At 42.4% G+C, this 15809-nt stretch overlaps 1 protein-coding gene across 4 annotated transcripts in view; it reads right to left on the bottom strand.

Annotated features, from left to right (window-relative positions):
• The window catches only part of LOC146186585 (ubiquitin carboxyl-terminal hydrolase 25-like), a 74081-nt gene that overhangs the window by 38789 nt on the left and 19483 nt on the right, over positions 1 to 15809 (bottom strand). For all 4 annotated transcript variants that reach the window (XM_084607307.1, XM_084607305.1, XM_084607306.1 and 1 more), the window contains 7 exons: positions 15029 to 15105; positions 14636 to 14781; positions 11234 to 11361; positions 10831 to 10926; positions 9036 to 9167; positions 6314 to 6486; positions 697 to 767 (listed from right to left, as the gene is read on the bottom strand). In XM_084607307.1, the coding sequence (XP_084463433.1) occupies positions 697 to 767; positions 6314 to 6486; positions 9036 to 9167; positions 10831 to 10926; positions 11234 to 11361; positions 14636 to 14781; positions 15029 to 15105 (823 nt within the window). The remainder of the gene's footprint in view (positions 1 to 696; positions 768 to 6313; positions 6487 to 9035; positions 9168 to 10830; positions 10927 to 11233; positions 11362 to 14635; positions 14782 to 15028; positions 15106 to 15809) is intronic.

Raw genomic sequence — 15809 nt, forward strand, 5'->3', positions numbered from 1 at the left:
AGACTAAGAACCCACTAAATGGCAGACAACGCTACTTTATTAACCGACTACATAGTACAAGACGAAAGACAGTGTTGAAAACACTTAGCGAAAGTGCAACCACTGACTATTTTACAGCACTTTAAGCTCGCCATTCAAATTAAGTATAGTCTTTGTCAAAAGTATAGAGCCCAAGGGGTCAGCTTGCAAGCCGAGTAGCAGCATTCCTTTATCATTCATTGAAGTCTTTCTCACTGAACAGGGTACGAAGAAAAACCTTCTCCCCTTAAGAAAATTTGGAACAGTAGGAATGCATAACGAGCCACACGGCTCCGAAACAAACCCCCTAGGGCCTGATCCTTATCACCTAATCTGTAGCACTTTTAATATTCTAAACTATAGGTATAGATTTTCTGCACCTGACACATATATTGTTGTCACAAATCTTGCATTCATCCTACAATTGTGATAAGGAAGTCGACAGATACAAAGCTTAACTAACACAACTTCTGTAAGAACACTCACGATGCTTGCAATGAACAGGGCCATCTACAAACTTGACTGCCAAAAGCAAAGGTGTTTAAGCAAAAACATTCGGTCGGTATAGGTAACGCAGTTCTGGATACGACAATTTTGCATCGAAAGAACGAAAAGAATTAGCGTGAGACCCAGTTTTCATAGTTAGCAGGGCTGCCTCAAAACAAAATTGCAGTTCACCTGGCGTAACGAAGGTTCCTGGTAGATCTCCCGGATTGTTGAGTCAATACGACTCATGCTATCCTGCAACTCTGCAAGAGAAATATGCAATGATATTCAGTCATGTAACCATAACAGGTATCATGACTTCAACAAGACCAGCACTTTAAGTGTAACATACCCACATAAACCAATGCGACAGCTCAAGTGTCTGATCGATGCTTTTTTTTTTTTTTTCTGGTTTCATGGTTTGCAGCAGCAAGGTGCTTGAACAACAAGCCCTTTCATTTTTTGCCACTTATACTAGCTCGGAGTGGTTCTGAGAAAAGACGTCGAAGCACTTTCAGCAGCTACTGACTTGCACCTTTGTGCCTGCCAGCTGCCCAGGAGCGGGTATGTACCCCCGACACTTTGTGAGGAGCGAGCAGCAGTAGCAGGAGAGAGACTATAATGCACCGAGATGCCCTCAAACATTTCACAGTGCAAAAGGTGCAAGAGGGGCTTTATATAATGCTACATCCTTGGGGCAATAAAGGCTTAAAACAGTGACTGGCTAGTTGGTTTTCAATAGTGGAGATTGCTGAGCAGTAGTAACAAGCACGAGACGAGACAACGCAAACACAGCTACTCTACACAAGTGTCAGGGTGATAGAAGCGGCTCTTGTGATTTCAAAATGTGCATATAAATGTGTCAGTAACACCCCCTGTGTGCCTTATCGAAAAAGAAAGGTCATTTCTGAATGCTAATGATAAGATGAAAGTTTGGAGAAACGGGAGACAAAGGCGAGATAATCACGCCATGGATGCCTGAAGTGTTGGTTCTTCGGTTTGTTGTTTTGAACCAAGTGCCTATATAATCTGGTTCAAGGCAATAAAATAGCTGTTAGTAAAACAGCGCTTGCGTTTGCATTCTCCTCATGTTGTCCTTGTTACTACTGCGCTACAATCTTCAGTATACAGTAAAGGTGGCCAGAATAATGCACTTAAAATCAGGATTTTAGCAACTTTATACTTCAATGCCAATCTGCCATTCACAAAAGCTAACTACGGAGCTTTGTTTTTTGTTTTTTCAGAATAATTGTTTATTTTAGTTTGTAATTCATTATTACGCTGAACATGCTTCATGGGCAGTATTTCGCAAAAGTACATCAAATATTCAAGTAGCTAGTGTATCGAAGACAACCTCAATTCAAGTTGGAGACCAGGTTTTAGCCATATAGAGAGCAACAAGCTTAATTGATTGTATGAATAAGCATGTCCAGTCATGTTATGAGAATATTAAGGAATTGTCACGAGTAAGAATCTGAAAGCCAGCATAAAAGTGGCAAGAGCAGGCCTACCATAGTCCCAATTGTCACTGAATTTAATTGAGCGTCAGTGTAAGGTTCATTTAGTGCAACAGTGCAGTCTATGACTTCCACCTAAGTGCATGTTGTTGGTCTCTTAACAGTATGAACACGGGTTCTAGAACTTATAGAAGATACATGAGTAACTAGTAGTAGGGAAAAATGTTGCACGTATGTCAAGGTGACCTGACTGCACGAATAAACTGAGCAAAAAGCTGCCATATATTTCTTGAAGTTTTGTATTCTTTATGAACATTAAAAACCCATCTGAAAAACTTCTTGCAATCCAGCATAGCACTCTGAAATGACTGTCAAGGTGACCTGACTGCACGAATAAACTGAGCAAAAAGCTGCCATATATTTCTTGAAGTTTTGTATTCTTTATGAACATTAAAAACCCATCTGAAAAACTTCTTGCAATCCAGCATAGCACTCTGAAATGACTACATTTCCCCGCAGGGGGCTGCAGAAAGTTAGATGGGTGGTAAGTTTGCAGGGGTCAAGTCGATGCAGCTAGCACGAAGGACCAGGTTAGTCGGAGGAACATGGGAGAGGCCTTCGCCCTGCAGTAGGTCAGGGTGTCTACCTACTGCAGACTCCAGAATCCCTACTGCAGAATCCCAGACTCTTCCAGGTTTTCCCTGATTATTTCAGTTCAAATTCCCTGAACAGTGAAAGGCACAAAAATGTAGCTGCTGATGATAATGAACACAGATGAATAATTAACGACAAAAAGCTATTTATTAATCATATTCTGCAATTTACAATAGTGAAAAGGCTATCATTAGTGTTAATGGCCGTTACAAACGTCAAAAGTTTAGTGAAAATTAAAAGCGCAATGCTACTCGCCCCTCAGAGCACGCGAGCCGTCCACCCCACAAAATGCCAAGCCAATCCACTTCAATATGGCTGCACACGCGTGCTTGGCAGCACAGCCCGCCGACTGCTTTAGCACTGGATGCTGCCGGCGCAGTTATTCCAGCTTTTTGTCGCATACTACTCTCATGCAGCGCTTCTGCATACTTTATGGAGTACCCACCTCATGTTCTTATTGGTTCTTCTATTGTGGCAGCTCAGGCATGAGTTGGTGTCAAAGTAATATATCCCGCCTCGCCTTGAGGCGGCCGCGCATGCTGGCGAGACAGCACGCACACAAAAAAAATAATAAAATCTGCATAACACACTTGAAGTGCACCAGCTTAATATGAAAATGCACTGCAGAATATATCATGCCATTTTCCTTGACTTGGCAAAAGTTTTGATGGTTTCCCTGACATTTCACTGATTTCTCCCGGTGCATAAAATTTCCCTGCTAATTTTCGGTTTTCCCAATTGCTAGACACCCTATAGGTATACAGTCGAAACAGGATATATCAAACTCGAAGGGGATCGCGAAATAGTTCGATATATCGATAATTCGATATACAGAAATCGGCTTGTGACGGTACTTACGATGCGAAAAAACGATACCGTATTTGTCGCGTAATCAACCCACTCGCATAATGAACCCACCCTCCACTTTTGCACCCGAGAATTTGAAAAAAAAAAATGCGTAAAGGCCAGCTCGCAAGCGATTGAGCAATCTCAGCGACGAAGGGCAGCGACAGAGCGAAAAATTTCAAACTTCTCGCCGCTCGAGCCATTGCGGCAGCTCAAAACAAGGTTTGTGTCGCCGCGGCAGAAATCGCGAGCGTTTCCGCTTGCATGTCGATGGCGCGCGTCACTCTGCTTGGGTTGTCTCATCCACAGCTCATTTCTTGGCAGCGTGCCAAGAAATGAGCGCGTTTATCTCTTGATAGCTCCTGCGGTGGCGGGGAGCGAACTTGGCAGAGTGCCCGTGATGGCTTGATTGCACAGGCCACCCCGCGCTTAGGGCGGGCGTCATGATCGCAGCAGCTGACCGCGTGCTTTCGTCGATTCATACATGCAAGATAAACGACTCCCGCAAAAAAAAAAAAAAAGAAAATTGCCGCCGCTTAAAGTCCGAACAGCACGATAAGAAAGGATGACTCTATAAAAAAAAAGCACCAGAGAGCTGCCGTTTCTTAATGTCCGCAGACGCCATAGCCACGTCAGCCGCCTCCGTGCGCAGAGGCGCAGAAGGCTCGCAACACACGCTGGAGAAAGCGTCCGACGTCTGTCTGAAAACGGGCTTAGCTGGCTTGGCACATGTGTAGCGCGTGCTGAAGGAGAGAGATAGCTCCGCAAAAGAATGGGCACACCCACGCACATGGCTTGCAAACATCATATGTTGGCGCGTTGGCGCGCGGGAAACGATAACTGCAGATGCGGGCGCCTTTGGGGAATGGGCGCAACGCTGCCCAGACCAGCAGTCGCCGAACTGTCCCTTCTCATTCCTTCCGCGCATGGCTTGAAAACGTCATGCGGCAAACGGCCAAGTGTGATGCGATCGTCTTTGGGGAAGGCACACTTTCCAGTGTGTGGTGCGGAGTTCGATATATCGAACGGCCGGTGAAATTAAGTTCGATATATGACGCGGCTTTCCTATACTTTTACATGGCATTTTCAAGGGGATATTCCGTGACTTCGATATAACCAAAATTCGATATATCCGGGTTCGATATAACCGGGTTCGATATAACCGGGTTCGACTGTAGTCTGGCTTATGATGATGATGATATTTCCATGCAACAAACATGCTGCCACATTTAACTTAAAACCTTTCTTACATCATCATCCTCATCATCATCAGCCTGACTATACCCACTGCAGGGCGAAGACCTCTCCCATATTCTTCCAATTAACCTGGTTCTGTGCTAGCTGCATCCACTTGACCCCTGCGAACTTCTTTAACCTCATCCGCCCACCCAACTTTCTGCCGCCCCATTTCGCTTTCCTTCCTTTGGAATCCAGTTTGTTACCCTAAGTGACCATCGGTTATCCTTTCTTCACACTACAGGTCCTGCCCATGCCCATTTCTTCTTCTTGATTTCCACTAGAATGTCTATGACTTGAGCTATTTCTCTGACCCACTTTGCAAATTTTTTATTTCTTAATGTTACCCCTACCATTTTTCGTTCCATAGCCCTCTGCGTTGTCCTCAACTTAAGTAGAACCCTCTTTGTTAGCCTCCATGTTTCAGCCCCATAGGTAAGTACAGGTAAAATGCAAATGTTGTATACTTTCCTCTTGAGCGATACCAGTAAGCTGCTAGTCATAATCTGGGAGTGCTTGCCAAATGCGCTCCATTCCAATCCTATTCTTGTTATTTCCCTTTCATGGTCCGCATCCTTTCTTACAAAAAGATATCAATTCATTTAAATGCATCATTGTAATGAGGTGCTTATGACAAGAATGTAGCAAAGACTAGGCTAATTTTCCTACAAGTTTCCTCAAGCTGCCGCTACCCCGGAGAATGGCAAGAGTTGCAGTCCTTAGTAGGTTCCGAAAAGCAGCTGTAGTTGGAAATGTGGATTCCAAAGCTACAATTAGTGGGACAACCAAATGTGGTAAATTCGTATTTATGAAAACATTTCATTTTTAACAAAATATGCAGTCCCAACCGAGGAATTATGTTCTAGGATTTGTTTTGTTATTTCTCTCCTGAAATGCATTTCATAAATTTCATATCCATATTTAATAATATATTTAATAAGTAATCCAAATATATCAAATAGCAGATACAGGGGCTGCCAAACACCTTTTCTTTCCTTTTGGACATAAAACATAAAATAACCATTTACTACTACTACTACTACTTCATACTACTACTACTACTACAACTACTTCATACTACTACTACTACTACAACTACTTCATACTACTACTACTACTACTACTACTACTACTACTACTTCATACTACTACTACTACTACTACTTCATACTACTACTACTACTACTACTACTACTACTACTACTTCATACTACTACTACTACTTCATACTACTACTACTACTTCATACTACTACTACTACTACTTCATACTACTACTACTACTACTACTTCATACTACTACTACTACTACTACTTCATACTACTACTACTACTACTACTACTACTACTACTACTACTACCACCACCACCACTCTTCTGAAATCTGACAAAAAGTACAAATGGAAGAATGCCGACAGACGAATCCCTTTTGTTACAAATTACAGAGCAGCTATGCTCTGAAATTGTGTCTATGTCGTCACGAACGTACGATGAGCCAGTAAAAACTGCAGAAACCACCACATAAACAGTGCCCATGCGCAGTGAGTGCATGCTATGGTAACAATATTTTGCACAGTGGACAGAGAGGGCTAACGCAGTGGCTCAAAGGTGGCTCACCCTTCACGTCATGCTCGACCTCGCCGCGCCATCGACGCAAGCAGTTCTGCAGCATCCTGAGCTCTGGCTCTGCCACGTGTCGTGGGTAAGGCCCTTCGATGGTGCTGCGGGGGCTCTCACCCCTCGAGTGACCTTCATCGGGCGGGGAGCTTCCGGGGGAGCCCACACATAAGCTGCAGAGGCACGGAAACTTTTACATTAGTTTCTTTTTCGTTCTCACAATGTTCACTTCCAAGCTTTCGCCACCTGTATATAAGTTCCCCCTACCGATCCAAACATTTACCACACTCACTCGCATAAAAAATGCACCTTTTTTTTATTTACCTCAACTTCCTCCAGAAATTGGAGGCTATGTGCATTTATTACAGCAGGTAGAATACTGTACATGCTTGCATAATGAATGCACCATTTTTGTTTTGTCAAAAAGATACTGACTTCAGTTTGGGTGCAGGGTTCCTAACGCAGGGGAAAAAGTTGAGAGATTTTCTTGCGAGTCAAAAATTCACATACATCCCACGTCTGTCACCTTCTGTCAGTCCCTACATCCATTAACGAAAGCGCGCGCAGGCTGACGCAATCATAATGCCGGTCTTTAGCATCATTCGCTTCAACAGGTATTTGCTGCCATCGTGTGTTACGATTGCGTGGCAGTGGAAGGTTTGCTCGCCCTAATCCCAGCATAATAAAGCTAACATAATGAATACCAGGCTTGCAAAACCAGGCATGCAGCAACTCAGGCAGTGCACTGAGCAAGCCACCTGTCACTTACTTGTCCATGTTCATAAGTGTGCCATCGAGAGAAACACCATTTGCTGTATATCTAAGAGTTGGAATTTTTAGAATTTATTATAAGGTTAGTCCCTTGAGAGCCATTAAAATATGGCAGATTCTTTTTTTTTTCTGGTGCTCATTTTAGAACACAGTTTCGAGGTTTTTTCCAGCGACTATTATTTCCTACGAATGAATTACATTTTTTTTTGCCAATATACAATGGAGTCAAAAGTGACTTAGAGCTCTCTTGCCATCTTACCACTTGTTTATTTCAAATCAGTTGTCAGCCTCAGCATTTGATTCATCAGTAATTAATGCTGATAAGGCTGGAACCTTTTTAGTCTTAAAAACAGATTTCGAAAATTGAATTCGGCACTTTCTTGTTGTTGCTTAAGCCAAACAATCCAAACAACAGATACATGTGTGTCGAATGTTGCAGAAGGACTGCAATTTGATACATGCCAATAGTTACTGTATTACTTTTGCATAAAATTTTCAAGGAGATTTAAATAATTCGATATAGGGGGAAACACTGCACTGCAGTGAAAAAATTTTTCCCTTCCACATTGGAAGTTGAACTGCTGCTAGTTATAAGGTTTATTTGAACTATTCGTCTGCAGTGTTAGTTCACCCCTCCACTTAACAGAGAATGAAAAAAGGAAAAAAAATCCACTAATTTCTGGTCTGCTTCACACAAGAATATGAATATAAAGTAGGACCAATTTCTGCTGTGAACTTTGCCAAAAAGCCAATGACAGCGAAGCACTACGCTTTCCTAGTACAGCTAAATCTCGTTACAAGAGACACTCGGTTATGAGACATTTGAAAATGGTTTGGTTGGTTTCCCTATGTCTGCCATGTTAACAACATTGCATACAAGAGAAATGGTTACAAGAGACGCTCGGTTACTAAGGACAACTTTTTCAGGTCCCTGGAGTAAATTCTTCACTATTTAGAAGAGACACAACCCAGGTGTGCTCATGCAATGCATCTGGAACGTACCAACTCGTACATGATGCGCTTCAGATTCCCCTTAGCTAAATTCTGTTCCATATCAGTGTCCTTTTTATTGTGTATGTCAGGAACTGAGGAGTGCTTCCCCATGATTGGAAAGTCAAAACGGCATCATGTTACTGTTACCTACGAAGCAAATTAAAATGCATGAATGACATCCAGCATTTTTAACTCCTCACTGTTAAAATTTGATAGATGAAAGCTTAGAATCCTGATGTCTTTCTCTTCTGAATCATCTGAGGGTGACGAGCATGTAACAGTGCCTCAAAGGTATTAGAGCAACAGGAAGGCTTGCAAAGTGAAGTGCTTTACCTCCAGAATTTGGGAAGGAATACACTCTGCACTCACAAAAATACATACTAGTAGGAATAACTTCTTTAAGCTTTCCTGAACAATTTCTTGTTAATGCATGTGAATGCATTTATATGCAGATGTGCAGTAAACTGATCAACACAGTGATTTCAGAATTTTTGGTTAGAAGAGACCTTGCTTACAACAGACATGTTTTTCGGGTCCCTTGAGTGTCTCTTGTAACGAGGTTTTACTGTACACGGCACTTCCCCCAGTTCATGTTATGTCACCAAACTAAGCTCTGCCCATTTTTATCAAGCTGTCCCAGCCTATTCACAAGCTAGCTGTATCATCGCAGAAGCCCCTGCCACCATCTTAGTCAGTAATGTGGCAGCTTCTTCAGCACTTCATACTTAGAATCTCTGCGCAAACATCTGGCGCATTAAGCAACAGAATGACCACTTAAGCTGAAGTCAGTTTCTGGTACACAAAGCTGTGATGCTTACTGCCCTTCAATTATCCTCTAAAATGGCTCAACGTTTTTTTTTTTTTTTTAAGGAGAGCAGATCCTCACAGACGTAACCGAAAGGTGCACCTCACACCGATAAGCTCCCACACGCGCATCACATTCACAGCAGATTATTACTTGGACGACGGTGAAGCCATTTGCTCTTCCTCGTTCTTCTGCTGGGCCGCCTTGCTCTCGACAAACTCGAGAGTGTACTGGAGCACATCTTGAAGGGGCACCCTCTTGGGTCCAGAGCCATACTGGACATATCTGCACAAAGCAGATGGATGCACTCTAACAGTGGCCAGCCCAGATAAAGCCCTATTTAGCAGACACAAATCAATAATACACTAAAAAAAAGAATATAGGAAAAGCACTTAAGTCCCGTTACGTGCACTAAGGAGAAAGCATTTTGGCTGCCGTGCTGCGATCCTTGGAATGTCCCCTATTCCTCAAGAGAGAGAACGGAAGAGAGTCTCTCTCTCTTTGAGAGACTCCACTTTTTCTAGAAAGAGGGAGAGGGTAGAAAGAGAAAAAGTCTCTGTCTCTCTCTCCCTCATCACTGAGTATCATTACCTATCACTAACTATAACTATGGGTCACTAATACCAGAACCCCTCCATTATGCCGTGGAATCCCGCGGACACATCTTGCGCACACATTCTGTGGACGCCACTCACGAGCTGTTAAAGGCTTTCATCTTAAAATCTGCTACACTAAGTGTGTGCCAATGAGGGCTACTGGTGCATGTTCAATGCAAAACACACCTAACAGAGTCAGAACAGGAGGCATATGGCAATGGAAAGACAAATTTGGTAAACCACAATAAAATTTTTTTACTTTTCCAGTCCAATAAAAAACAACAGGGTGGAATTTCCAAACTGAACTTAATGCGGAACAGGCTGGTTTAACATGGTTTTGAGTAGGTTCAAAATGGTTTTTTAAGAAGTTCCAACTGATCTCTCCTTTGCCTGGATATATTGACCTGATGGGATAACACGAGTCATTGACGCTACACCCTGTACCTGCCAGTAGATATAGGCAAATTCGGATCAAATCAGGTTTGGTTTGTGGGGTTTAACGTCCCAAAGCGACTCAGGCTATGAAAGACGCCGTAGTGGAGGGCTCCGGAAATTTCGACCACCTGAGGTTCTTTAATGTGCACTGACATCGCACAGCACACGGGCGCCTTGCTTTTCGCCTCCATCGAAAAGCGACCGCTGAGGCCGGGATTCGATCCCACATCCTTGGGAACAGTAGTCGAGTGCCGTCACGACTGCACCACCCCCGCGGGCAAATCAGGTTTATTCAAAATCATATTGCTACCCTTATGCTCAAATATGGGCCCATATTCTGCAAATAGAAAGAGGAGCCGTAGTGGAGGATACGGCTCCTCTTTCTCTCATGCCATTTTCACTCTGGTTCAGGTGTACACAGAATCCTGTGACAGATACTGCACCTTTCCCTTCCTTTGAACCAATTATTATTATTATTATTATTTTCAAAACTACATCATTTACCGGCTAAATCCGCAAAGCCAGATACGAAAAAACATTCACAGGCTGCCAGGGCGCACAGAGCCATTGAACATGCTGACACAAATCAAAGACAGGCATTCTACTGTAAGTTCCTTCCAAAACAGCCAGTTTAATTGCTGCTTGTCGACTAAAACAGAAAAAAAAAAAAAAAAAAATCCAATACTATCTGCGAGGCTAACTGCAAACTACTATAATGCCTATGCGGGGGGCCAGACTGACAATACATTAAGAAGAGAACATGATGGGAATTATGAGGACATGAACGAATGCCCTTTGCAAACCACTGCACCAAAAGTTTTGCCCCAAAGAAACGATGATAGGCACAGTGGAACGCCATAGTGTGATAACGTTCCAACACTGGATGCAGAAGCAAAAACATTACAGCCACATCATACTTGTCAAGCTGCCTTTTCAGCCTCTCCCGTTCTGCTTTGAGACGGCGGACCTCCTCTCGCTTGCTGCGGGTGATGTTTTTGTTGTACTCCATATACCTGCATGGGAGAAGTAGCGGCCAGAACTAAGCGTCTAGCGATACGGCATGTTCCTTGATCCAAAAACAAACTATCAGGCTCGCTTTATTATACCTCATACTTCAATCTGCGCCTGTCTGCACATTTCTCACTCTTTCTGGCTTGCCAGAATTTTGCTAGTTAGCATTGGTAGTGTGAATATCCACAGCGCTTTCCTTTGCTATCCTTAGTTCAATGTTCACGCACACTTCTGCAACAATGTCAACACTGAAGCCCTGTTGGATAGTCACAAGGGCTTAGAAATGGGGAGAATTTCAAGAGGTCAAACCTGTCCATGTAAAGGTTCTCCGGGAAGTCTAGCCGATGGTGAATTTTTTCAGGCTTGTTGAGGTTCTGATTGAAGCGAAACCGGGATAGTTCAAATACCAGGACTGGAGGAAGCTTCGTAAACCACGTCTGCAAGACAATAGAGGGAAAAAAAAAAGGCACCCGCCAATAAAAATAGGGCACCTGACACAAAGTTTCTCGGGAAAGCTTAAATTATTGAAAAACATACATGCATACACAATATATATATATATATATATATATATATATATATATATATATATATATATATATATATATATATATATATATATATATATATATATATGACACAAAGAAAATGTAGCATTAATGGCATTAAAAACTTTCTAATTTAAAGTTTCTGGATACTTTTTCACACTCAGCAATGTACTTTTGTATACTCAGTTAATTACACATTACCTAACAAAAAAAAAAGCATAACATGCTCCCAAACTATGAGGCAAGCTTCGCTAGCATTTTAATACTTTACGCATGAAACCCTGACCATAAATAAATTTAATTATTAAGTAATATATTTTTAATTAAATATTAAGAAATCTTCAGGAAACTTATTTTTGTTTGCCCATTCCAGATATGCCGTTACTCGAGTACAATTTTGTGCAAATTTCAGTTGTAATCTTTTAAAAAATTCTCCTGCAAAAAACTTTTTTTGAAATCCATATAATTGGTCTCTCGTGACATCAAGAAACAAAATCAAAAGTACTTTTACAGCATACATATTAAGACAATCATAGGTGATCTGGTATGGCAAGAGTGATTGTGAAGCTAGGAATAGAAGAATACAAGGCCTAGCCTTCAAAAGCTCCGAGAGAAGGTAGCTGTACAACTAAAAGTCTGATATTAGTGAAAGCTCGTTAATACAAACTAGTACATACTAGCTAGGAGTAGCTAATAACAATATAATAGCTGCCATCATAGCTGCTTCCATTTCTGTGTGACAGCTACACTGACGCACACCGAGGAGTACTAAAAGTTAAGCATTCACTGCCAAAAAGTTTGCTGTCGTGAAGCCCGGACTAGCTTATTAATCACCTAATTGAGTCCATTCTGACCAAACGTCCAATGTGATCAAATACGCATTAGCCGAAGTTCAACTAAAGGCAGTAACAGGAAGACTAACCAAGCATCACAGATCTGTATGCTATGTCTGAATATCTGTTTAAACAGGATCCACACTAGTGAGATTATACTGCATCTAGTCAGCACACAGGATTCCCTGATTATCAGATTCTTTTTTCTACGACCCTCTTTTCCTCCTCAGGAAATATTTGGTGTGACAGACACAACACAGATCGAAACATTCACTTCAAGGCATTTCGAAGCCACGCAAGAAAAAGGCTTGAAAGAATTCCATAAAGCCGGTTTGGTGCGGTTTATGGGGTAACATCCAAGAGTGACATGGGCTGTACTGCATGGCTTAATATTAATTTCAACCACTCGAGGTTCTTCGATGTCCACCACCATCACACAGGATGACTTGCGGTTTGCCTGTACCAAAACTCAGCCGCAGCAGCACTGAGCCACCGTGGCTAGGGATTTCATCAAACTGTTTTCCCTCAACTAATTTAGCAAGTTAGGATGGCCGAATCATATGGAAGCACAAACACTACAGCTCCGACATGAAATCGACAACAGATATGATGCGGCCAAGTTTTTGAAGCCACCATTTCATTGTCACAGGCGCTCCTAACAGCCAGATGAAATACAGCAAAGCCTCGTTGATATGTTTTAAAAAAAAATGCGGACAAGAATGTATCGTTTAAGAAAACGCATGATCAGAACTGGCCGACATTTAAAAATTTAACTGCTGAATGAGGTACAAAGGCATTTAGAACTGAGACTTTTACTGTACAAATGTGTAGGTCAGAGTTTACACATTCAGTAGGACAACTCTTTTTTAGTACTTGCAGAATTCAGTCCGTGTTTGAGTTATCCTAAGCACGGAATAGATTTAGTAACAAATCTGGTTCGCAGAAGGTAATGACGAGGCGAGATCGCTTCTGTGGTTCTTTCCGAATGCTTTGCCCTCTTACACCAATGACGTGGAAAAATTGTCGTGATGGCTTACAGTCGCAGCACTTTTGCTCATGCTGTGTCCCCCAGACCCAGCCTGCTCGTATGTGAGTAGTTATCAAATGGTTCACTCCTATGCTCCTAAGGTATCACAAAGAAGCCACCATGTTGCTCCTAATGAAGTCATGCTTTCGCGGTAATGTGCGCCTTGTATGTTTGACTTGTTGGTTTTCTTTTGACGCTTCGCCCCTTTGCCCCTAGGCACTGCAGGAAAGCAACTGTGGCAGGTGAGCACCGCTGATCAGTTTTTTATGTCACGAGCACTCATTAGCACACATTCGGTTGATCGCAAAACGTATTATACGACCACAATTTGTTAAAGGGACAGAACACTGGAATTTAGGTCTCAAATTTTTCTTGCCGCAATAAAAAGATTGATGTCTAAAATGTTAGATTCCATAGCGGATTTGGTAGAAATGCCGTAGAAAAATTTTATCGAGAATTTTTCGATTAGTGCATGCGCCCGTTTTTCTGTAGTTTGATGCTGGAAACCATGAGCAGCGACCGCGATGATGACTGGTGATCGACAAAAAAGACGTACCGAAAACAAATATAAATTTCGCGCAAATATAAAATGTGCGCCTCGTCGACGAAAGTTTTACTGGGTACTATCATCGCTTCATTCACGGAATTCCGAACACTGTGGTGCCATCTAGTGGCAAAACCTGAAAGCATGCATCTCATGATGCGAAAGGAGGGGTGGTTTTTATTAAGGATGCAGAGTAGAGAGCACAAAATATAAATCATAACAAGCACTCCTAGAAGAAAAAAGAACATTGTGCACTTACGAAAATCAGCAATATTTTGCTGACATGTAGTCACGTGGGGTACTTCACTGAAAGTAACAGGGTTTCTCTGCTAGATAGCGCCTCAGTTGTTTTTATGCGATTTTCAATAAAAAATTAAAATTGTAAAGCCTCTTTTCTTTGATATTGTAGTGCTCGATATAAGGCAAGGTCTTTTCATCTCCACCATAATTTCATGGCATATTTTGGCCAGTGTTCTGTCCCTTTAACATTTTAAACATAGCAAATGTTTTCCGGAAACGTATTAACAGAGAGAAAAATAGTGCATCTCTATGGGTGATATTTTACTGCCCACAATTTTGAGCATGTGAAATGGCAAATCGTATGAGCCAGGAACATATCAACGAGGTTCTACTGTATAAGGCAACCTTTGTACCGAGCCACTTTTCTGCCAGCCTCCACCGGATTGCAGCGACTATGCCAGTTGCTAGCAATGGTGTCCAGTGTGAAATAACCCGGCTAAAAACAAATCTAGAGCTCACCTCCTGGTATGACCGCTGAGTGCCCGATGTTGAGCTCTCCGGTTCCAGGTTAGTGGTAGCAGCCTCCAGGCTCTCGTGGATATCACAGAATCCATTCACCTGGAGTGGGTACTGCCCAAATGCTTCCTCATATGAAAAATGCCTACCTGTGTCATGTACAAAACAGACCTCACATATAGAGGCATTTCTTAAACTCTGGCAATGAGCAAAAAAATTCTTTACCAGCGCTTCTCTGGCCCCATGCTCATAAGAATTGACAGTCCTAATACGAGGTGCCAGTAAAGCACTCACACCTTTAATGAAGCTTTGGTAAGCAATTCGGACAGCCCCATGCAATTCAGTCATTATGCACTACTGCGGCAACTACAATGCGAACATGAAAATCTGGCTTACCATCATTGTCTCCCTCACACTGGAAGCTACCATAGAAAAGTTCCAACATTGGGTTTGTTTGCTCCATCCGAGGTATACTGCAAAGAAATCAATAACTAATGTAGGATAGCAAGAAATCAGAATGAAATGTTTCTTCATAAAAAATCAGTGCCTAAGAGCATTTCATTAATTTCTTTATCAGCATCCTGCTCCCCTTATGGCACTGATACCCAAGTATAGGCAATGCAAATGGTTCTGAACTTTCATATAAGTTCTGACCTGCAGTTATGAATAGTCAAACTTCATTTAGAATAAAACCTTATAGCAAATACAGCCGATCCCGGATGTATCGAACTCAAAGGGGTTTGCAAAATAGTTCGATCTAATAATTAAAAATATAAAACGTGCCAACCAATGATCTTCTGTGTAAGGCGGAAGCGAGAATAAGGTACACCCACGCTGGCAGCGCGCTTTTTACAGCGATATGCTGCCAGACGACATACTGGCAACACACCGCTTGCTGCGGATACAGGCAACCCACGAGGCGTTTATGAGCACAGAGCGCCACCTCATGCCAGGCATCGAAAAGGGGGGTGCATTGGGCACACCCTCACGTGCCACTATATGGCAGTGGGCAAATCAGAGCATCGGAGCTCGTGCTGGTCATGTCTTGCCTCACGTGGCACGAGGGCCATTTGAGTTTGCGCTCACATAAAGTTGCAGCGGAAAGTGTTTTGAAAAAATAGGGTACACCCAATTTCTGCGTCATCTTCTGCAATGAAGCAGGCTACGCGAGAGCTGC

Source organism: Amblyomma maculatum, chromosome 6 (genome assembly GCF_055883805.1).
Source record: "Amblyomma maculatum isolate TAMU_Amacu chromosome 6, ASM5588380v1, whole genome shotgun sequence".
NCBI lineage: Eukaryota > Metazoa > Arthropoda > Arachnida > Ixodida > Ixodidae > Amblyomma > Amblyomma maculatum.